Source organism: Mercenaria mercenaria, chromosome 15, assembly GCF_021730395.1.
Source record: "Mercenaria mercenaria strain notata chromosome 15, MADL_Memer_1, whole genome shotgun sequence".
Taxonomy (NCBI): domain Eukaryota; kingdom Metazoa; phylum Mollusca; class Bivalvia; order Venerida; family Veneridae; genus Mercenaria; species Mercenaria mercenaria.
The window spans coordinates 8,107,499-8,131,456 of record NC_069375.1 but is presented as its reverse complement, the minus strand read 5'-3'; the positions used below and the strand labels follow the sequence as shown (position 1 = coordinate 8,131,456).

Sequence of the window (23,958 nt, the reverse complement as noted above, 5' to 3'; positions counted from 1 at the left end):
GGTGACGAATTTTATGCCCTTTTGTCACAAAATAGCAAATACGATGTTCACAAATTCAAATAAAAACTGCATATTAATTTATTAGCCAAATTATCCATTTGTTACCCTGTCCGTTTCAAAAAATAATCTTTAAAATCATTGCGCAAATAACAAATTTATTGTGCTGTGCATTTTATGAATTGCGCAGACTTACAAAGCTTGCGTAACATCCAGCGAAAGACAAATATAGTTCCAGAACATACTGCTAGTATTTTATTGAGTGGGTACCTCTGAAAGCATTGGAATGTCTCTTATCAAAGAGTTTACCACATCGATGAAATTAAATTATGACAGCTTCATTTTAAATGACCCGAATAAGATATGTGCAGTACGTTAATTCTTCCGCAAGACTTCGCAGATGAATCCTAACTACATTCTGGACACTTCTCAGCGAACACGCGTGACCTGTTTATAACAATGCTTCTATGACTTTGCGTGGGTTGAATTTTGTAGTCAGTAAACGGATAAACTATTGGAAGAAGAAGCTCTTACTGGTTTGTTTAGTTACTACTGATATTAAAAATGATATTAATTCTTATTTTTCGAGAAATAAACAAATCGGCGAAACATTAAATTGTATTTTCTTGTAGTTTTTGAAATCGAAAGTAGATCGTCTATGTTAGAGTGCTTTGACGAAACGAAACAATATTTTTATGAAATGATTTAAATAATTTCACCGTAAACTTCAATGTCAGATACTGCCAATTGCTGCTAAACTGTCTTCATATCATCACAATTTGTAAAACATATTGTTGAAACTGGAGATTTTGGCAGTATAAAAGAAAGTGTAATCATATCTGGATATAATATTTTGGGTAAATATCGAGCTGTGTTATGAAATTTAAACATTAAAGTAACAGACAAGATAGATATTATTGTAACAGAAATGATTCTAGAATTTATTTTTATAATACATACATAGAATCAATATCAGACTTATATTCTTGTGCTGAGGCATGACCTGAAAGTAAAAATATGAAGTGACAGTCATTCATACTTTGAATATTGTAATACTAAAAAGAATCTAGGTAATATTTAGAAATTGAAACATAAAATTTTCAGTTAGAAATCGCACCAAAGGCTGTATCAAGGTCTACATTTTCAAAATTTCCTTGTGGTGATACCCCAAACCCTACTTGCAGGAGGGGTATCCTCCCACACCCTCCCCCATATTGCCACTTTACAGTTTGATACATTTGCCCTTTTACCACCTGCCACAATGCCCATTTCAAATCTGACTGCAGTTCAAAATGGGAAGGAACACCCCTCCCCACACCCACCCTGCTACCGACCACGTAAAAATGGCTCAAACATTTTTTCAGCCCAGTCTGGGCCTGTCTGTCTACATGAATCAAAATGGATAATTGAAAGTACATAGACTTGGGGACTACTGACATGGTTTTGAAGAGGTTAACAGGTCTGAAATAGAATAAATGATGGTTTTAACTAAAAAAGAACTGCATTTATTAGCCCACCATCATCAGATGGTGGGCTATTCAAATCACTCTGCGTCCGTGGTCCGACGTCCGTCCTTCCGTTAACAATTTCTCGTTATCGCATCTCCTCAGAAACTACCAGGGGGATTTTGACCAAACTTTGTCAGAATGATGTATTGGTACCCTAGTTGTGTCCCCCTGAAAATCAGACTGGTTCCACAATTCTTTAGTGAGTTATGGCCCTTTGTTTATTTCTATAATTTACATAGATTTATATAGGGAAAAACTTGAAAATCTTCTTGTCCAAAACCACAGAGCCTAGGGCTTTGATATTTGGTATGAAGCATCATCTAGTGGTCCTCTATCAAAATGATTCAAATTATTTCCCTGGGGTCTAATATGGCCCCGCCCCGGGGGTCACATGGTTTATATAGACTTATATAGGGAAAAACTTTGAAAAACCTCTTATTCAAAAACACAGGGCCTAGGGCTTTGATATTTTGTATGCGACATTATCTAGTGGTCTTCTACTAAGATTGTTCAAATTATTCCCCTAGGGTCAAAAATGGCCCTGCCAAGGGGGTCACATTGTTTACATAGACTTATATTGGGAAAAACTGAAAATCTTCTTGTCCAGACCACAAAGCCTAGGGCTTTGGCATTTGTAATGTAGCATCATCTAGTGGTTCTCTACCAAGTTTGTTCAAATCATCCCCTAGGGTCAATTATGGCCCCGCCCTGGGGGTCACATGGTTCATATAGACTTATATAGGGAAAAGCTTTTAAAATCTTCTTGTCAATAACCTACAACATTGAAATTTGGACAACATGTATGGTTTTGAGTGGCAAGATGAACCTTGACATGAGTTGACCTTGATTTTGACCTAGTGACCTACTTTCTTATTTCTGTAGCTACAGCCTTCAAATTTGGACCACATGCATAGTTTTGTGCACTAAAAAAAACTATAACCTTGATATTGACCTAGTGACCTACTTTCACATTTTTGAAGGTACATGCTTCAAATTTGGACCACATGCATAATTTTGTGAACCGAAACAAACTTTGACCATTACATTGACCTAGTGACCTACTTTCACATTTTTGAAAATATAGGCTTCAAATTTGGACCACGTGCATAGTTCTGTGTTCCAAAATAAAATTTGACCTTGATTTTGACCTACTTACCTATTTTCACATTTCTCGAGCTACAGCCTTCAAATTTAGACCACTTGCATAGTTTTGTGTACCGAAATGAACTTTGACCTTACGATTGACCTACTTTCACATTTCTGTAGCTACAGGCTTCAAATTTAGATGTACATGCATAGGATTGTGTACCGAAGCAAACTTTGACCTTGACATTGACCTAGTGACCTGCTTTCACATTTTTGAATGTACAGGCTTTAAATTTGGACCACATGCATAGATTTGTGTTCTGAAGTGTAATTTGACCTTGATTTTGACCTAGTGACATACTTTCACATTTCTCAAGCTACAGCCTTCAAATTTGGACCACTTGCATAGTTTTATGTACCAAAATAAACTTTGACCTTAAGATTGACCTAGTGACCTACTTTCAAATTTATCAAACTACAGCCTTCAAACTTGATGCACATGCATAGTTTTGTGTACAAAGAACTTTGTTCTTGAAATTGATACAGTGACCTACTTTCACATTTCTCAAACTACAGCTTTCGAATTTGGACCACATGCACAGTGTTTTGTATGGAAATGAAATTTGACCTTGAGCTAGTCAATAAGTCTTAAAATTTGGAACTCTCAAAAATAGCACATTGGTGGGCGCCAAGATCACTCTGTGATCTCTTGTTAATATTGGTTATCTTTTCCGAAATTGGTAGCTAGTCCGAGTAACTTCTCTTAGTTTCGAATGCGCAATTTTCCTGTCAGTGTAAACATTCATGACACTATATATTGACACTCAGCAACATTTACATATCTTTAAACGCAAAAGTAAGTATACTTTAAATTCACATCCCTTATAATATGATTGAACAATACCTAGCGTGTAACACGGTTATTGCCAGGCCCCTTATCTGTAAAATATCTGAACAGTTCTTTCGTCCATCCGTTACAAATTGTATGTGGCAGTCCGCGCTATAAAATTTCAATATATAAATTTTCATATTCAAACTTTATCATGTGCGAATATATACCAGCCGATAATTGCCTGTTTTGGTAATGCCGGAGGCAAATGTTTACTGGAAAAATATTTATAGTCATGGGCAGTATCTTAGTGTCACCTGTCAAATTGTAGTTTGTACTTTCAACATTTTTAGCTCACCTGTCACAAAGTGACAAGGTGAGCTTTTGAGATCGCGCGGTGTCCGGCGTCCGTCCGTGCGTGCGTCCGTAAACTTTTGCTTGTGACCACTTTAGAGGTCACATTTTTCATGGGATCTTTATGAAAGTTGGTCAGAATGTTCACCTTGATGATATCTAGGTCATGTTCGAAACTGGGTCACGTGCCGTCAAAAACTAGGTCAGTAGGTCTAAAAATAGAAAAACCTTGTGACCTCTCTAGAGGCCATATAATTCAAAAGATCTTCATGAAAATTGGTCAGAACGTTCACCTTGATGATATCTAGGTCAAGTTCGAAAGTGGGTCACGTGCCTTTAAAAACTAGGTCAGTAGGTCTAAAAATAGAAAAACCGTGTGACTTCTCTAGAGGCCGTACTTTTCAATGGGTCTTCATGAAAATTGGTCAGACTGTTCACCTTGATGATATCTAGGTCAAGTTTGAGACTGGGTCATGTGCCATCAAAAACTAGGTCAGTAGGTCAAATAATAAAAAAAACCTTGTGACCTCTCTAGAGGCCATATTTTTCATGGGATTTGTATGAAAATTGGTCTGAATGTTCATCTTGATGATATCTAGGTCAAGTTTGAAACTGGGTCAACTGCGGTCAAAAACTAGGTCAGTAGGCCTAAAAATAGAAAAACATTGTGACCTCTCTAGAGGCCGTACTTTTCAATGGATCTTCATGAAAATTGGTCAGAATGTTCACCTTGATGATATCTAGGTCAGGTTCGAAACTGGGTCACCTGTTGTCAAAAACTAGGTCAGTAGGTCAAATAATAGAAAAACCTTGTGACCTCTCTAGAGGCCATATTTTTCATGGGATCTGTATGAAACTTGGTCTGAATGTTCATCTTGATGATATCTAGTTCAAGTTCGAAACTGGGTCAACTGCATCAAAAACTAGGTCAGTAGATCTAAAAATAGAAAAACCTTGGGACCGCTCTAGAGGCTATATTTTTCAATGGATCTTCATGAAAATTGGTCAGCATGTTCACCTTTTTGATATCTAGGTCAAGTTTGAGACTGGGTCATGTGCCATCAAAAACTAGGTCAGTAGGTCAAATAATAGAAAAACCTTGTGACCTCTCTAGAGGCCATATTTTTCATGGGATTTGTATGAAAATTGGTCTGAATGTTCATCTTGATGATATCTAGGTCAAGTTTGAAACTGGGTCAGCTGCGGTCAAAAACTAGGTCAGTAGGCCTAAAAATAGAAAAACATTGTGACCTCTCTAGAGGCCGTACTTTTCAATGGATCTTCATGAAAATTGGTCAGAATGTTCACCTTGATGATATCTAGGTCAGGTTCGAAACTGGGTCACCTGTTATCAAAAACTAGGTCAGTAGGTCAAATAATAGAAAAACCTTGTGACCTCTCTAGAGGCCATATTTTTCATGGGATCTGTATGAAACTTGGTCTGAATGTTCATCTTGATGATATCTAGTTCAAGTTCGAAACTGGGTCAACTGCATCAAAAACTAGGTTAGTAGATCTAAAAATAGAAAAACCTTGGGACCTCTCTAGAGGCTATATTTTTCAATGGATCTTCATGAAAATTGGTCAGCATGTTCACTTTTTTGATATCTAGGTCAAGTTCGAAACTGGGTCACGTGTAGTCAAAAACTAGGTCAGTAGGTCAAATAATAAAAAAACCTTGTGACCTCTCTAGAGGCCGTATTTTTCATGGGATCTGTATGAAAATTGGTCTGAACATTCATCTTGATGATATCTAAGTCAAGTTCGAAACTGGGTCAACTGTGGTCAAAAACTAGGTCAGTAGGTCTAAAAATAGAAAAACCTTTTCACCACTTTAGAGGCCATATTTTTCAATGGATCTTCATGAAAATTTGTCTGAATGTTCACCTTGATGATATCTAGTTAAAATTTGAAACTGGGTCACATGTGGTCAAAACTAGGTCAGTAGGTATAAAAATAGAAAAACCTTGTGACCTCTCCAGAGGCCATACTCATCATGAGATCTTCATGAAAATTGGTGAGAATGTTCACCTTGATAATATCTAGGTCAAGTTCAAAACTGGGTCATGTGCCTTCAAAAACTAGGTCATTTGGTCAAATAATAGAAAAACCTTGTGACCTCTCTAGAAGCCATATTTTTCAATGGATCTTCATGAAAATCGGGTCATGTGGAGAAGGTGAGTGATTCAGGACCATCATGGTCCTCTTGTTATTTTTGCGAACCACTCTTCAATTTTAGAGAAATATATTGGGTTTAAATACTTGTATAATGTCAATCAAAGTTTTACTAGGCATCGATTGAATGTCCATTTCATCTATTGTAACAAAATCTCTGTTCAGTTGGGGAAAAAAACTAAAACCAAACTGAAACTGGTAGACTATACTACCAGTACATCAATCATTAGCCGACTCTCAGGCCCTTCAGGCCTTTGATTTTTGTTGTCAAACGATCTGGAGGCCAGTGCCTTTAAAAACCTTGTCTGAAGCTGCAAGCCCTAGAACTTAGGCATTTGGTAGCATTGTCTAGTGGTCCTCTACCAAGTTGTGCAGATTATTGTCAAGGGGTCAGAATTTGCCTTTCCCATGGGAGTCACTTGTTATGCCTCCCTTCAAAGGAGGGGTATATTGTTTTGCAGATATTGGTTGGTCAGTCTGTCTGTCGTCGGTCGGTCCGTAGACTAATCGATTTCCAGATTATAACTCGAGAACGCTTGGGCCTAGGATCATGAAAGTTAATAGGGAGGTTGGTCATGACCAGCAAATAAGCTCTATTGATTTTGAGATCAGTAGGTCAAAGGTCAAGATCACAGTGACCCAGAAAAGTTAAACCATTTCTGGACAGTAACTTGAGACCCTTGGGCCTAGGATCAGTTGAAACTTAATAGGGAGGTTGATCATGACCAGCAGATGACCCCTGTTGATTTTGATGTCAGTAGGTCAATGGTCAAGGTCACCTTCACAGGTCAAGGTCACATTGACCCAGAACAGTAGAACCTTTTTGCCAAATAACTAGAGAATGCTTTGGTCTATGATCACATTTGATACGGAGGTCACTTATGACTGGTAAATCACCCATAATTATTGATTTGAGGTTCGTACATCAAGCATCCAGTGCACAGTGACCAAATAATTTCTGTTCCTTGTGCAGTTACTGAATGCATCAAGGGGGGCATTTCGTGTTCTACGAGCTATTGTTTTACATAGAAATATGGAAAGAAAAACTTTGTAATGTTCTTGTCTAAAAATCACACAGTTTTGAGCTTAGATATTTAGCACATAACATTTAGTAGAGAATCATGTAACCATTTGAGACAGGTGAACAATAAAAGGCAATTATAGACCTCTTATTAGCTCAACTCAACTATTGTGAAATCCCTGTGTTGGTCATCAATAATTTGACTGTCTTTTGGTCCCAATTTAGGCCCAATGTCAATGAAATTGGCCAGAATTATTGCCTCAAGATAGTCTCAGGGGACATTGGTAATGGGTTATCTGGGGTTAAAAACTAGGTCACTAGGTCAGTTGATAGAAAAACCCTGTTGACACTGTGTTGAATGACATTTGAAAAGGAAACATTCCTATTAAGTTTGGTGGAAACTGACCATCATTTGATGCAGTTGTTGATGAGCAATATACATTGGGTGATGGGAATAGCACACGCAGGGCCTCCACTGGGCCTCAAAATGTTGTAGCCACTTTTTGAGAGTAACTGCCAAATTGAAGCTAAATAACAGAATTGCTGAAATTTGGCCACATTTTAATAAAATTCTTGTTGCCACTTTCAAAAATCTGTAGCCAGTTCTTTGAATTTGTAGCATTTGGCTACATTGGCGAATGGCAGAGGAGGCCCTGACACCTGGAGCATATTGTGTTCAGTGTGCTAAGCACTTTTGAACGTGTACATGTGCATGAAAAGAGTGCTATATAAATGTGGTATAATAATAATAAAAAAAACGTGAGAATTCGATTTGTTCAGTGAGATTGGCCCAGACCACTTATTGTACCCCCCGACAACAAAGATGTAACGGGGGGTATACTGGTTTCAGGTTGTCTGTCTGTCCGTCTGGCCGTAGACGCAATCTTGTGCGCACCATCTCTCCTTATCCCCTTGACAGAATTTAATGAAACTTCACACAAGTGATCAGTACCAACAGTAGTTGTGCATGGGGCATGTTAGGTTCTTTTAGAAAAAAAAATTGCAGAGTTATGGGACTTTGTTTCTTTGTTAGCTCACCTGTCACATAGTGACAAGGTGAGCTTTTGTGATCACCCTTCATCCATCGTCAATCCGTCCGTGCGTGCGTGCGTGCGTGCGTGCGTGCGTGCGTGCGTGCGTCCGTCAACAATTTTTTGTCTGCACGATAGTGGTTTCATTTTTGATTTTATTTTAACCAAACTTGCACACAACTTGTATCATCATAAGATCTCGGTTCCTTTCTTGAACTGGCCAGATCCCATTATGAGTTCCAGAGTTATGGCCCCTGAAAGGGCCAAAATCAGCTATTTTGACCTTGTCTGCACAATAGCAGTTTTATTTATGATTTGATTTTTACCAAACTGGCACACAACTTGTATCCCCATAAGATCTTGGTTCCTTTCTTGAACTGGCCGGATCCCATTATGCGTTCCAGAGTTATGGCCCCTGAAAGGGCCAGAATTAGCTATTTTGACCTTGTCTGCACAATAGCAGCTTCATTTATGATTTGATTTTAACTAAACTTGCACACAACTTGTATCACTATAAGATCTTGGTTCCTTTCTTGAACTGGCTAGATTCCATTATGGGTTCCAGAGGTATGGCCCCTGAAAGGGCCAGAATTAGCTATTTTGACCTTGTCTGCACAATAGCAGCTTCATTTATGATTTGAATTTAATCAAACTTGCACAAAACTTGTGTTGCCATAACATCTCAGTTCCTTTGTTGAACCGGCCAGATCCCATAATGGGTTCCAGAGTTATGGCCCCTGAAAGGGCTAAAATTAGCTATTTTGACCTTGTCTGCACAATAGCAGCTTCATTTATGATTTGATTTTAACCAAACTTGCACACAACTTGTATCACCATAAGATCTTGGTTCCTTTTTTCAACTGGCCAGATTCCATCATGGGTTCCAGAGTTATGGCCCCTTAAAGGTCCAAAATTGGCTGTTTTGGCTTTTGCAGCCATATAGAGACTTCATTTATAGTTTTATTTGATACAAACTTCCAAAATGTCTTCAACAACAATAAATCTTGGATTCCATGACAAATCAGATCCAATCGTAGGTTCCAGAGTTATTTTATATCTGATTACCTCCCCTGATTGTAGTCAAAATGGATTTATATCAGTAAGTACTTATAGGACTTATTTGAAATTTCATTATTATCATTAGTTGGACTGAGCCAATCAGGGTAGATAACTGTGGACTGATTTTATGTCAAATTACCTCCCTTTATTTCAAATTAAAATGGGTATATCTCCGTAGCTAATGAAGATACTGATCTGAAATTTCATTTATGTCAACAGATTTATTTGGCAGATCCTTCTTTTGTTCACTTACAATAATTTTATTTTTAATTACAAGATTCATATAAATTTTGTCTTTAATCACCTTTCCCAACTTAATGCTAGAAGAAAAGCTTATAATTGAATTAAAACTGAGTTCCCTGTTAGAGAATGTTTCAAAATACGCAAGAAAGTGATCATTAAAAACTAAAAATAATTTCCCCTTGCAGATACACAATACCGGCTTGATTTTACAAGTCTACATGTAGATACAGATGTTGAGTCAGAGAGCAATGTACCAAACATTTATGTACTAGGTGAGGACAGTCTCCAGAAATGTGCACGTCGCGGTAGCGGCGACTCAAGGAAACAGTCACTAGATCTCGGCTCAATTCAGGAAAACTGTTCCTGGTTGGAATCTGAATGTAAACAGAATGAAAATAGTGAAAACACAAATATTACGACTGGTCAAACAGAAAGACAGAAAATTTTTGAGTTTCTTAAGACACCAAGCCTTGCAAGTCGTCACGCTTCACTTGGCCTGAAGATAATTGAAGATGATTTAGAATGGACAGATTTGTTCAGTGGACACTGCACAACACCTTCACCAACAAGGTATATATTTTGTATTCTATTTAGGATGCTTATATCTAAGGTCCACATGTATACAATAAAGTTTTTTAACCTTTTAGACTTTTAGTCTGCTGCCGGCAAGTGATTCTGTCTTTGCGACCAGTGCAGACCAAGATCAGCTAGAACGTCCATGCAGGCTGATCATGGTCTGCACTTTTTGCTGTTCAGTCAGTAAATTTTCAGTGTACATCCCTTTGAATAATAAGTGGTACTGCCCAAATTGAATGATGGACCAGTCCATTTTAGAAATTCAGCAGGCTAAAGGTTAATAAACAGAATTATTAGGTGCTAGTTAGCTATCAAGGTAGTCACCAAATTCAATGTTTCTGTGATACACAGAACCTATATTGCTGTAAGATCATAGGGGTTGACTCCTGCAGAGACTAGCATAACCAAAAGGCCCTGGCATGCATATGAGTTTCACAAGAATGTTTTGTTTTACTAATTTCAAAATGGATCAAATTTATTGTCAACTTAATGCAAAAAGTGGATTAGTGCATTCACATAAAGAAGTACTTATTTTTGCATCAAGGAGACAAGTATTTGTCAAAATGCACCAGAGCTGTTATGTGGTATAAACATAGGATGAGGGGTATGTTACAATAGTGACTGGCTAATTTACCTGCACTGTTTGATATTTTAACTTTGCACATTGAAAGCTGTATTGAGGCATTCTGTTTAAATGTTTGAACACAGCAGTAAAATAAAGCATTTTCATTGTTTGACATTATTTCTTATTTAAGTAATTCTTGTCTGCCACACTCTGATTTCAGGAATTTATGGATAAACTGTTAAAGGGGCATGTAATTGCCACCTTGTCCTTAAATCTTTGTTTTCATAACTACTCATACAGTTTTCAAGGGATTTAGCCCAAACTTTCAGAAATTTATCACTGTGAAGTGAACATGAGCATATTGACACATTCATAACTTATCCAGTGTAGGAGTTATGGCCCTTCAGAATTTTACAAACTGCTGTATATTATGCAATACTGATATAAACTTTTTCTAAGTGACTTCTCTTAAGTTTTCAAGGGATCTGGTTCAATTTTACATTTTTAGCTTAATTATGTAGAATTGAATATATTGCTGTAAATGAAAATTTAAATGCATCAGCACACATTAAACTGATGTCACACCATGAATGAAATTCACACAATATGGAACAAAACTGACGTCTCAGGTCATATTGTCAGAAAAAAGAGATAAAAAATATACCATACTGTATTGAATGTGTTTATTTTAGTACAACAGATCAACGCCTTGCAGACTTCCTACGCACACCCAGCATTAGCAGTAAACCAAGTTCTATCTGGTCAAGCTATGAGAATATTTCCACACCTTCGCATGTAGAGGATTCAAAGTTCCTGAGACCCATGCCACAACACAGAGGAAGACTGAGTCATAGTCCTAGCACAGCTTCTATGGGTAAGTTCTTGTGAACCATACCACAGTCCAAGGGATGAATAATTTATAGTCCCTGTACACCTATGTGTAAGTTTCTGCAGTCTGGACCACAGCCTAGGGGACTGTTGAGAAAGTTCATGCATCCAATGCCACATAAGATAGGATAATTGAATCATAGTCTTAAAATAGCTTCTGTATCTAAGATCCTTCAACCAACCCCTCTACACAGAAAGACTAAGGCATAGTTCTAGCACAGCTTCTGTAGGTAAGTTCTTGAGAGGCCAGTTCCATGAACCAGGGGGAGACTTAGACATAGCTCTAGCACAGCTTCTGTAGGGAAGTTCTTGAGAGACCAGTTCCGTGAACCAGGGGGAGACTTAGACAAAGTTCTAGCACAGCTTCTGTAGGGAAGTTCTTGAGAGACCAGTTCCGTGAACCAGGGGGAGACTTAGACAAAGTTCTAGCACAGCTTCTGTAGGTAAGTTCTTAAGAGGCCAGTTCCGTGAACCAGGGGGAGACTTAGACATAGCTCTAGCACAGCTTCTGTAGGGAAGTTCTTGAGAGACCAGTTACGTGAACCAGGGGGAGACTTAGACATAGCTCTAGCACAGCTTCTGTAGGGAAGTTCTTGAGAGACCAGTTACGTGAACCAGGGGGAGACTTAGACATAGCTCTAGCACAGCTTCTGTAGGGAAGTTCTTGAGAGACCAGTTACGTGAACCAGGGGGAGACTTAGACAAAGCTCTAGCACAGCTTCTGTAGGGAAGTTCTTGAGAGACCAGTTCCGTGAACCAGGGGGAGACTTAGACATAGCTCTAGCACAGCTTCTGTAGGTAAGTTCTTGAGAGACCAGTTCCGTGAACCAGGGGCAGACTTAGACATAGCTCTAGCACAGCTTCTGTAGGTAAGTTCTTGAGAGACCAGTTCCGTGAACCAGGGGCAGACTTAGACATAGCTCTAGCACAGCTTCTGTAGGTAAGTTCTTGAGAGACCAGTTCCGTGAACCAGGGGCAGACTTAGACATAGCCCTAGCACAGCTTCTGTAGGTAAGTTCTTGAGAGACCAGTTCCGTGAACCAGGGGCAGACTCAGACATAGCCCTAGCACAGCTTCTGTAGGTAAGTTCTTGAGAGACCAGTTCCGTGAACCAGGGGGAGACTCAGACATAGCCCTAGCACAGCTTCTGTAGGTAAGTTCTTGAGAGACCAGTTCCGTGAACCAGGGGGAGACTCAGACATAGCTCTAGCACAGCTTCTGTAGGTAAGTTCTTGAGAGACCAGTTCCGTGAACCAGGGGGAGACTCAGACATAGCTCTAGCACAGCTTCTGTAGGTACGTTCTTGAGAGACCAGTTCCGTGAACCAGGGGCAGACTCAGACATCGTTCTAGCACAGCTTCTGTAGGTACGTTCTTGAGAGACCAGTTCCGTGAACCAGGGGCAGACTCAGACATCGTTCTAGCACAGCTTCTGTAGGTAAGTTCTTGAGAGACCAGTTCCGTGAACCAGGGGCAGACTCAGACATCGTTCTAGCACAGCTTCTGTAGGTAAGTTCTTGAGAGACCAGTTCCGTGAACCAGGGGCAGACTAAGACATAGTTCTAGCACAGCTTCTGTAGGTAAGTTCTTGAGAGACCAGTTCCGTGAACCAGGGGGAGACTTAGACATAGCTCTAGCACAGCTTCTGTAGGTAAGTTCTTGAGAGACCAGTTCCGTGAACCAGGGGGAGACTTAGACATAGCTCTAGCACAGCTTCTGTAGGTAAGTTCTTGAGAGACCAGTTCCGTGAACCAGGGGCAGACTTAGACATAGCTCTAGCACAGCTTCTGTAGGTAAGTTCTTGAGAGACCAGTTCCGTGAACCAGGGGCAGACTTAGACATAGCTCTAGCACAGCTTCTGTAGGTAAGTTCTTGAGAGACCAGTTCCGTGAACCTGGGGCAGACTTAGACATAGCTCTAGCACAGCTTCTGTAGGTAAGTTCTTGAGAGACCAGTTCCGTGAACCAGGGGCAGACTAAGACATAGCTCTAGCACAGCTTCTGTAGGTAAGTTCTTGAGAGACCAGTTCCATGAACCAGGGGCAGACTTAGACATAGCTCTAGCACAGCTTCTGTAGGTAAGTTCTTGAGAGACCAGTTCCGTGAACCAGGGGCAGACTTAGACATAGTTCTAGCACAGCTTCTGTAGGTACGTTCTTGAGAGACCAGTTCCGTGAACCAGGGGCAGACTTAGACATAGTTCTAGCACAGCTTCTGTAGGTACGTTCTTGAGAGACCAGTTCCGTGAACCAGGGGCAGACTTAGACATAGTTCTAGCACAGCTTCTGTAGGTAAGTTCTTGAGAGACCAGTTCCGTGAACCAGGGGCAGACTTAGACATCGTTCTAGCACAGCTTCTGTAGGTACGTTCTTGAGAGACCAGTTCCGTGAACCAGGGGGAGACTTAGACATAGCTCTAGCACAGCTTCTGTAGGTAAGTTCTTGAGAGACCAGTTCCGTGAACCAGGGGGAGACTTAGACATAGCTCTAGCACAGCTTCTGTAGGAAAGTTCTTGAGAGACCAGTTCCGTGAACCAGGGGGAGACTTAGACATAGCTCTAGCACAGCTTCTGTAGGAAAGTTCTTGAGAGACCAGTTCCGTGAACCAGGGGGAGACTTAGACATAGTTCTAGCACAGCTTCTGTAGGTAAGTTCTTGAGAGGCCAGTTCCATGAACCAGGGGGAGACTTAGACATAGTTCTAGCACAGCTTCTGTAGGTAAGTTCTTGAGAGGCCAGTTCCATGAACCAGGGGGAGACTTAGACATAGTTCTAGCACAGCTTCTGTGGATAAGTTTCTGAGACCATTGATACAAAACCAGGGGAAGGCTATGTCATAGTGATAGCATAGCTTCTATAGGTGAGCTCCAAGTCTAGTGTCACAGTTCTGCTGAAGAGACTTCTAGTCTTAGCACAGCATCTGTAGTGACACTGTCAGTGGAAGGTTTTTGAAAAATAATTTTGTTGATCATTTTTAGCTCACCTGTCACGAAGTGACAAGGTGAGCTATTGTGACCGCTTGATGTCCGTCGTGCGTAGTGCATCAACAATTTCTAAAAAAATCTTCTTCTTGAAAACCACTGGGCAGAATTACACCAAACTTCACAGGAATGATGCTTAGGTGGCTCCCTTTCAAAATAACCAAAGAATTGAATTCCATGCAGACCTCTGGTTGCCATGGCAACCGAAAGAAAAAACTTTAAAAATCTTCTTGTCCAAAACCACAGGGCCTAGGGCTTTGATATCTGGTTTGTAGCATTATCTAGTGGTCCTCTACCAAAAGTATTAAAATTATCCCCCTAGGGTCAAATATGGCCCCGCCCCGGGGGTCACATGGTTTATATAGACTTATATAGGGAAAACTTTGAAAATCTTCTTGTACAAAACTACATGGCCTAGGGCTTTGATATTTGGTATGTAGCATCATCTAGTGGTCCTCTACAAAGATTGTTCAAATTATCCCCCTAGGGTCAAATGTGGCCCCACCCTAGGGGTCCCAAGTTTTACATAGACTTATATAGGAAAAAAAGTTTAAAAATCTTCTTGTCTGAAACCACAACACTTAGACCTTTGATATTTGGTTTGTTGCATTGTCTTATGGTCCTCAACCAAAATTGTTCAAATTGTACCCCTTGGGTGAAAGAGGCCCTGCCCTGGGGGTCCCAAGTTTTATGTAGACTTATATAGGAAAAAGCTTTAAAAATATTTGGTTTGATGCATTGTCTAGTAGTCCTCTACCAAAATTGTTCAAATTATGCCCCTGGGGTTAAAAGAGGCCCCGCCCTGGGGTCACTTAGTTATTATGTGAGTTATATAGGAAAATACTTAAAAAATCATCTGATCCTATTTCCAAGACTGTTTAATTATAATTATCTGATTACCCCAAGTAATTTGATGTCACTTGACTATGACCTTGACCTACTGACCTACTTTCTTGTTCTTCTAAAGATACAGCCTTGAAATTTTGATGACTTACACAGTTTTGCACACAAATCGTAAAACTGAATTTCATTGACCATGAATGTGACCTACAGACTTTCTTAATATTTTATCATCAGTTTGACATTTGAAACATGTAGCTCATATTACTCAGGTGAGTGATCCAGGGTCATCATGACGCTCTTGTTAGCTCACCTGAGCACAAAGTGCTCAGGGTGAGGTATTGTGATCGCTCACCGTCCGGCGTCCGTCCGTCCGTCCACACTTTCCTTTAAACAACATCTCCTCCTAAACCAACAGGCCAATTTTGATGAAACTTCACAAAGATGTTCCTTGGATGGTCTTCTTTAAAAATTGTTCAAAGAATTGAATTCCATGCAGAACTCTGGTTGCCATGGCAACCGAAAGGAAAAACTTTAAAAATCTTCTTCTCAAAAACCAGAAGCCCTAGAGCTTAGATATTTGGTGTGAAGCATTGCCTAGTGGACCTCTACCAAGTTTGTTCAAATCATGACCCCGGGGTCAAAATTGACCCAGCCCCGGGGGTCACTTGATTTTACATAGGAAAATCTTAAAAAATCTTCTTCTCAGAAACCAGAAGCCCTAGGGCTTAGTTATTTGACATGTAGCATTGCCTAGTGGACCTCTACTAAAGTTGTTCAAATCATGACCCCAGGATAAAAATTGACCCCGCCCCAGGGGTCACTTGATTTTACATAGATTTCTATAGGAAAATCTTCAAAAAAAATTAAAAAATAAATCAGAAGGCCTAGAGCTTAGATATTTGACATGTAGCATTGCCTAGTGGACCTCTACAACATTTTTTCAAATCATGACCCCTGGGGTCAAAATTGCTCCCGCCCCAGGGGTCACTTGATTTTATACAGGAAAATCTTCAAAAATTTTCTAAAAATAAACCAGTAGGCCTAGATCTTAGATATTTGACCTGTAGCATTGCCTAATAGACTTCTACAAAAAATTTTCAAATCATGACCCCGTCCCATGGGGTTACTTGATTGTACATAGAAAAATCTTCTAAATTTTCTAAAAATAAACCAGAATGCCTAGAGCTTAGATTTTTGACATGTAGCATTGCCTAGTGGACCTCTACAAAATTTGTTCAAATCATGACCCCCGGGGTCAAATTGACCCCGTCCCATGGGGTTACTTGATTGTACATAGAAAAATCTTCAAAATTTTCTAAAAATAAACCAGAAGGCCTAGAGCTTAGATATTTGACATGTAGCATTGCCTAGTGGACCTCTACAAAATTTGTTCAAATCATGAACCCCGGGGTCAAAATTGGCCCCCGCCCCAGGGGTCACTTGATTTTATATAGGAAAATCTTAGATATTTGATATGTAGCATTGCCTATTAGACTTCTACAAAATTTGTGCAAATCATGACCCCCGGGATCAATCTGACCCCGTCCCATGGAATTACTTGATTTTACATAGAAAAATCTTCAAAATTTTCTAAAAATACACCAGAAGGCCTAGAGCTTAGATATTTGACATGTAGCATTGCCTAGTGGACCTCTACAAAATTTGTTCAAATCTTGACCCCCAGGGTCAAATTGACCCAGCCCCAGGGGTTACTTGATTGTACATAGGGAAATCTTCATAAATTTGCTAAAAATAAACTAGAAGGCCTAGATCTTAAAGCTTCAGCTAAGAAATTTGTTCAAGGAAGCAACTCTACTCAGGTGAGCGATATAGGGCCATCATGGCCCTCTTGTTTTTATTTTGGTCATCAGTTATGAATGATCTGTGTTCAATAATTGCTCACTATTTCTCACACTGTGTTTTCTCAACAGGTAGTGACAACGATCTGTTATACAATGTTGATCTCAACCTGGAGGCAAAGATGAAAATCTCCGACAAACCGGTGAAGTGTCTTCTATCTACAGTGTATGTATAAGCTTCAGTTATATCCTTGTTAAAGTTTAAAGAAAGGGCATATTGCTTTGCTCATGCTAGCCTATATTTTTGTGAACAGACCATTTGGTTACCACTCGATGATAGGAGGATGCTTTCTGTCAGTAGACAATATTGAAATATGAAATTTTTGTTTAGATTCACTTTTCTCGACTTCTGTTAGATTGATAGCTTTGAAAATTTGTAGACTTGTTTATTATCATTAGAAATTAAGTAGGTCAAGAACCATAACTCTCCTGCATTTGGTCAGAATTATGGCCCTTCTTAACTTAGACTATTGGAATTTCTTGTTAGTTTTAGCTTGACTATTCGAAAAATAGGTAGAGCTTTTGAACATACACATGCGTCGGGGTCGGCATCCGGATTTGGTTAAGTTTTTGTATGTAAGCTTGTATTTCAGTAACCACTTGTGGGAATGGATTGAAACTTCACACACTTATTCACTGTGAAGTACTGACTTACATTGCACATTGTACATAACACTTTGTGTCTCTTCTGTATCTCCTAAACCCCTTGAAGTATTTTCATGAAACTTTGGTCAAATGATTACCTCATCAAGACGATGTGCAGAACTCATGAGTCAGCCATGTCAGCTTAAGATCAAAACTCGAGGTCAAAGGTTTCAGCCTTCCATTTTGTATCCACTCTGTATCTCCTAAACCCCTTGAAGGATTTTCATAAAAATTGGGTCAAATGATCACTTCATCAAGATGATATGCAGAACTTATGAGTCAGCCATGTTGGCTCAAGGTCAAGGTCATAACTCTAGGTCAAAGGTTTGAGCCTTCCATTTTGTGTCCGCTCTATATCTCCTAAACCCCTGAAGGATTTTCATGAAACTTTGGTCAAATGATCTCCTCAACAAGATGTGTAGATTTCATGAGTCAGCCATGTCGACCAGAGGTCAAGGTCACAAGGTCAGAGGTTTGAGTCTTCCATTTTGTGTCTGCTCTGTATCTCCTAAACCCCGTGAAGGATTTTCATGAAACTTGGGTCAAATGATCACCTCATCAAGATCATGTGCAGAACTCATAAGTCAGTCATGTCAGCTCAAGGTCAAGGGTTTTAGCTTTGAATCTCCTAATCCTCTTGAAGAATTTTCATGAAATTTGGGTCAAACGATCACCTCATCAAGACAATGTGCAGAACTCACGAGTCAGCAAATTTGGCTCAAGGTCAAGGAAAATGTCGGTGCTTCCAACCAATACCATCAACCCTTTCACTATCCATAACTTCGCGGGGGATATAGCTGTCTTTTAGACTGCCTTGTTATGTCTCCCCCCCCACTGGGGGAGACATATTGTTTTTGCCCTGTCCCTCCGTCCGTCCATCTGTCAAACTTCATTTCCGATCAATAACTAGAGAACCATTTGACCTAGAACCTTCAAACATTATAGGATGGCAGGGCTTATGGAGTAGACGACCCCTATTTTTTTTTTTTGGTCATTCCATCAAAGGTCAAGGTCACAGGGGCCTGAAAATGGAAAACCATTTCCGATCAATAACTTGAGAACCGCTTGACCCAGAATGTTGAAACTTTATAGGATGATTGGCCATGCAGAATAGATGACCACTATTGATTTTGGAGTCACTCTGTTAAAGGTCAAGGTCACAGGAGCCTAAACATGGAACACCATTTCCGATCAATAACTTGAGAACCACCTGACCCAGAATGTTGAAACTTCATAGGATGATTAGTCATGCAGAGTAGATGACCCCTACTGATTTTGGGGTCACTCAATCAGAGGTCAAGGTCACAGGGGCCGGAACATGGAAAACCATTTCAAATTCATAACTTGAGAACCATTATGCCCAGAATGTTGAAACTTAGTGGAATGATTGGACATGCCAAGTAGGTGATCCTATTGCAGCCAACTATCAGTGTCTCTTTGACCTTTGCTTCTGTCCCCTATTGACTTCTTGCCTATACAACTATGCATTGGGGGAGACATCTTCTAGTTTTGAAAATTTAGGACTTAGGTTCACTTTTTTCGTAAATACTATAGCTCTAAATCTTTATACATTTTTGTCATTAATAGATGAGTATGAAGGCCAAGAACCATAACTCTTTCCTTACACTTTGCCTTAAGCCAAGCACTTGCAGACACAGGCAGTGTTCTTGTTTCTCTATGCAGTTCTATATAGAGGTCAGCTTCTATATAACACTTCATAGTTAGGAGACTGTACACACTGCATGAATAAATGTTCGAATATTCTTAAATTGTCTGGCATGTGACTGGTTGAAAAAGTAGGATTTAAATATGAACATTTTTCAAATTTCAGGTGTAACCAGGAACCAATCATTCTCAGTTTCTCAGGGTCGTTTGGTGATGATGAAGCAGTGTTGAAATGGAAGAAGCTGGAAAATGAGGTAATACAGACCAAGGACTTCTTTTTTATCTACATTTGTGTCTGCAGTTTCCCTCAAATACAACACTGTTGAATTTTTATAGTTTTTATATAGAAACATGGTCATTTTCCATAGTCCATAGTCCATAGATAAAGGGTTGAGTTAAAGTAAAATACCTAGCTTAAAAGAAATTATTATACCTTGTGTAGGAACATAGAAGTTTAGATTGTAGGGTTGTGAGTTCAGTGCACCAGAAAGACACATGTTCTTCAGTGCATAATCAGACAATGTGTCATGCACAATACCCAAAACTATAGCTCAAAGGTCAAGGTCACACTTCGAGGTCAAAAGTCAATAGGTTGTTTTCCCTGTCTGGTCCATAACATATAGGTTACAAAAAATTTGACCAAACATTTACCCATATATTACATATCAGTTAACACTTCCATTGAAATGAAGCAATATGTGGGGCATGCACTTTTTCGAAAGTAGTCTCTTGTTAAGAGATATTTATGTACAGCTGATTATTTTCATATGACCAAGCTCACTTTGATTTGGATGGGAAGCTAGTGGTTTTATTTTCACTTCTAAAATAAAAGTAAATTAGAGTTATCCACCAGCCCTGGGTTGTGTTGTGGAAAGTTGTAAGCTTCTTGCTCTGGAAAATCAAGTAATCGGGGAAAATTGTTGAGTTAACTGACCCGTGTTATTCAAGTAACTTACTGTTAAAAAAAATATTTATAAAGAATGCAGCAAAAGTGTACAGTTCCTGTTTAGATTAAAGGGAATATTGAACAATTGCTATTATTTTGCAGCAACTATGGACAAATGAACCGGTACTGGAGCTATGTCCTAAGACCAACACGGCCATACTACCAAGCTATATGAGGCGACGCATGTCGAGTAACACTTCCAGTCACTGTAGTGGTGGTAGTAGAAACAACATAGAATAAACAACAAATGTATCTTCCTATAACTGACTCATTAAAGGACTCTTAACTTCTCTCAGTCAGATCTGGAACAAGCAAACGAGTGTGTGAGATTTGAAAACAAGACAGCACATTTGAATCAGATTTGAAAATAAGGAAGACACATGAATCAACTTTGAAAATGATGAAAGACACATGAATCAACTTTGAAAATAAGGAAGACACATAAATCAACTCTGAAAATAAGGAAGACACATGAATCAACTTTGAAAATAAGGAAGACACATGAATCAACTTTGAAAATAAGGAAGACACATGAATCAACTTTGAAAATAAGGAAGACACACATGAACTTTGAAAATAAAGAAGACACACATGAATCAACTTTGAAAATAAGGAAGACACATGAATCAACTTTGAAAATAAAAAGACACATGAATCAACTTTAAAAATAAGGAAGACACATGAATCTAAGGAAGACACATGAATCAGCTTTGAAAATAAGGAACAGAGATGGTGAATCTGATATAACAACAAGGAAAACTGATGTGACGTATGGAATAAGAGACAGGTCACATTTTACTGCCAGGAGCACACTAGTTTCACTTGACACCAGAAAACACTGATTTTTGACTTAATACTTACGTAATATTTATGTCAGTCATACCTTTTATGTGAGACATAGTGTTTGATGTATATTTCTTGTATATTTGTGGCCAAGTGCTTCCATTTCCAGGACAATCATGTTCTTGTGATTTCCTTGTAGGTGCGTGAGGATTACATTTCCATGACAATTACATTACCTTGTAGGTGCGTGACAATTACATTTCCATGACAGTTACATTACCTTGTAGGTATGTGACAATTACATTTCCATGACAATTACATTACCTTGTAGGTGTGTGACAGTTACATTTCCATGACAATTACATTACCCTGTAGGTGCATGACAATTACATTTTCTTGTAGGAACATGAGGATTACATTTCCTTTTAGGTGTATGAAGATTACATTAACTTAGACATGTTCATTTTACTTGAAAAGGACAGGGATATCTTTAAAAAGCTATTGATTTTACAAAATCAGATTTTTTTAAATGTATACTGTAGATTTGTTAATGTTTGCAAGCCTCTTTTTCACTAATATTTGCAAACAATATTATGGTGAATTTATATCGTTATGTAAAAAATTGTAGCAAGTTACGAGTTTTAAATTCACAACAATCATTATTAGTATTATAGCAATTTTTTTAAAGTGCAGAATAATACTGCTTCAAAATTTATCTAATGTTAAGTATATATCCTTTTAAATCTTGGGTGTCTGTGCTCAAACACTGCTCTATAATATGCTATTAATGTGTTAATTCTCAAATGTTTGCTTCATGATATCTTTTCATCAACATGTTTTAATTTAGCTGACTTGTCAGTCAGATGTTATGTAGTTATTCTATATTTTTGCAGTGATGCCATTTTAAATTTTGTCTGTATTATATGTTGTCAGCCAAAGCCGTATATATACAAATGTTGACATTGTGTGGGCTGATGAGTTGTCAGTCAAAGAAGTACAGGTACTTAGCTTGACAAAGTGAGAGCTGACGAACTGTCAGCCAAAGACATAAATGCACTCAGTTTTACATAATGTGTGTTGGAGAGTTGACAGTCGAAGAAGCACATGCACTAAGTCAGACTGATCCAAGTCAACATTTGAAACAACATTTCCATGCTAGTATACAGACATGTGCCAGTTTTTATTTTCATAGGGCATGCATGCATAAACATTGATAAAAATTCTTCTACATAAATTTGTCAGTTTTATAATTATGCTTGATTTTTTTTGCTTTCATTGACTGAAGCTTTTACATGCTATTGCTTGTCTCGAAAACTGCGCTGTTGAGCCATAAAATTTCATTGTTTAAATTTCTAACACATTTAAGGGCATTTAAATTGTTTTTATGTAATATTTTTACTTTTGAATTTTTTCTCTATAAATAATTTCACCCACCTTTAATTCTATGCTGTTATTTTGCATTTCTTGTATTTTTATAGTGAAAGCTTTCTTTATTAAATTATATCGAGGCAAATGTGGATAATTTAATTGGTATAATGTCAAACTGTTAATGAATTAGATGGTTGGATCCATTGGACAAGCAGTAATGCTGGTGTCTTATTATCTCAAAGATGGGTCAGTTGAAATATGCCACAGTTCTTAACCAAATTAATAAAATGTGGGCACACCAAAGAAATTTTGTACTTAATTTTGTAAATTTTCTAATGTTTTAGCTCACATTAATTGACTATTTTTGGTGAGCTATTAGTGTAGGATGGTCCTGCATCTGTCATCCATTGTCTACAATTTTACTGCTAACACACATTAGAAGTCAGATTTTATCTGGGGCTGATGAAACTTTTCATGTCCATCTAGTTTTATTTTAAACTCAATTGTTACTGAGAGTGTGGCACAACATATATTCACAGTCAATGGTCAAGCAAGGTCAGGTGAGCAGCTTATGGCCCTCTTGTCTCAAATTTATTTCTGGTTAGTACCAGTAAATGCTTGTTTGGATGCCACATTTTCAGAAGGGTTTTCGTTTGTCATTTTCTTTGCACACTTTACATATAACAGTGCACCTTATATACCTAGTCAAATGATATTGTTAACTAGTCTCCAGTACTTCATATTTACTCATTTCTAAGAGTCTTTACTCTTTAGCATTCATTTTATATTCTGTGCAGAAAATATATATTGTATGTGATATAAGATTGACTTTCTTTTCAAAATACATTACAATTGTTGTTTTTGTTTGATCACCTAGGTATCACTGTTTTAGACTCCTACATTACTCTGATGGCCCCATGGAGTGAAAGCAGGTACTTTTTTAGCCCACCATCATCAGATGGTGGGCTATTCAAATCACTCTGCGTCCGTGGTCCGTCGTCCTTCCGTCCGTCCGTCCATCATTCCGTCCGTCCTTCCGTTAACAATTTCTCGTTATCGCATCTCCTCAGAAACTACCAGGGGGATTTTGACCAAACTTTGTCAGAGTGATGTATTGGTACCCTAGTTGTGTCCCCCTGAAAATCAGACTGATTCAACAATTTTTGAATGAGTTATGGCCCTTTGTTTATTTCTATAATTTACATAGATTTATATAGGGAAAAACTTTGAAAATATTCTTGTCCAAAACCACAGAGCCTAGGGCTTTGATATTTGGTATGAAGCATCATCTAGTGGTCCTCTACCAAGATGATTCAAATTTTTCCCTTGGGTCTAATATGGCCCCGCCCAGGGGTCACATGGTTTTATATAGACTTGTATAGGGAAAACCTTTGAAAAACCTCTTGTTCAAAACCACAGGGCCTAGGGCTTTGATATTTTGTTTGTGACATCATTTAGTGGTCTTCTGCTAAGATTGTTCAAATTATCCCCCTAGGGTCAAATATGACCCCGCCCGGGGGTCACATGGTTTTACATAGAC

The 23,958-nt window shown here is 38.6% G+C and overlaps 1 protein-coding gene across 5 annotated transcripts in view; it reads left to right on the top strand.

Annotated features, from left to right (window-relative positions):
• The window catches only part of LOC123534907 (uncharacterized), a 233,292-nt gene extending 209,557 nt beyond the window's left edge, over nt 1–23,735 (top strand). For all 5 annotated transcript variants that reach the window (XM_053524488.1, XM_053524491.1, XM_053524487.1 and 2 more), the window contains 5 exons: nt 9,489–9,873; nt 11,137–11,318; nt 17,084–17,177; nt 19,488–19,575; nt 20,370–23,735. In XM_053524488.1, coding sequence (XP_053380463.1) covers nt 9,489–9,873; nt 11,137–11,318; nt 17,084–17,177; nt 19,488–19,575; nt 20,370–20,507 — 887 coding nt within the window. In that variant the 3' untranslated portion in view covers nt 20,508–23,735. The remainder of the gene's footprint in view (nt 1–9,488; nt 9,874–11,136; nt 11,319–17,083; nt 17,178–19,487; nt 19,576–20,369) is intronic.
• Nucleotides 23,736–23,958: the final 223 nt, after the last annotated feature.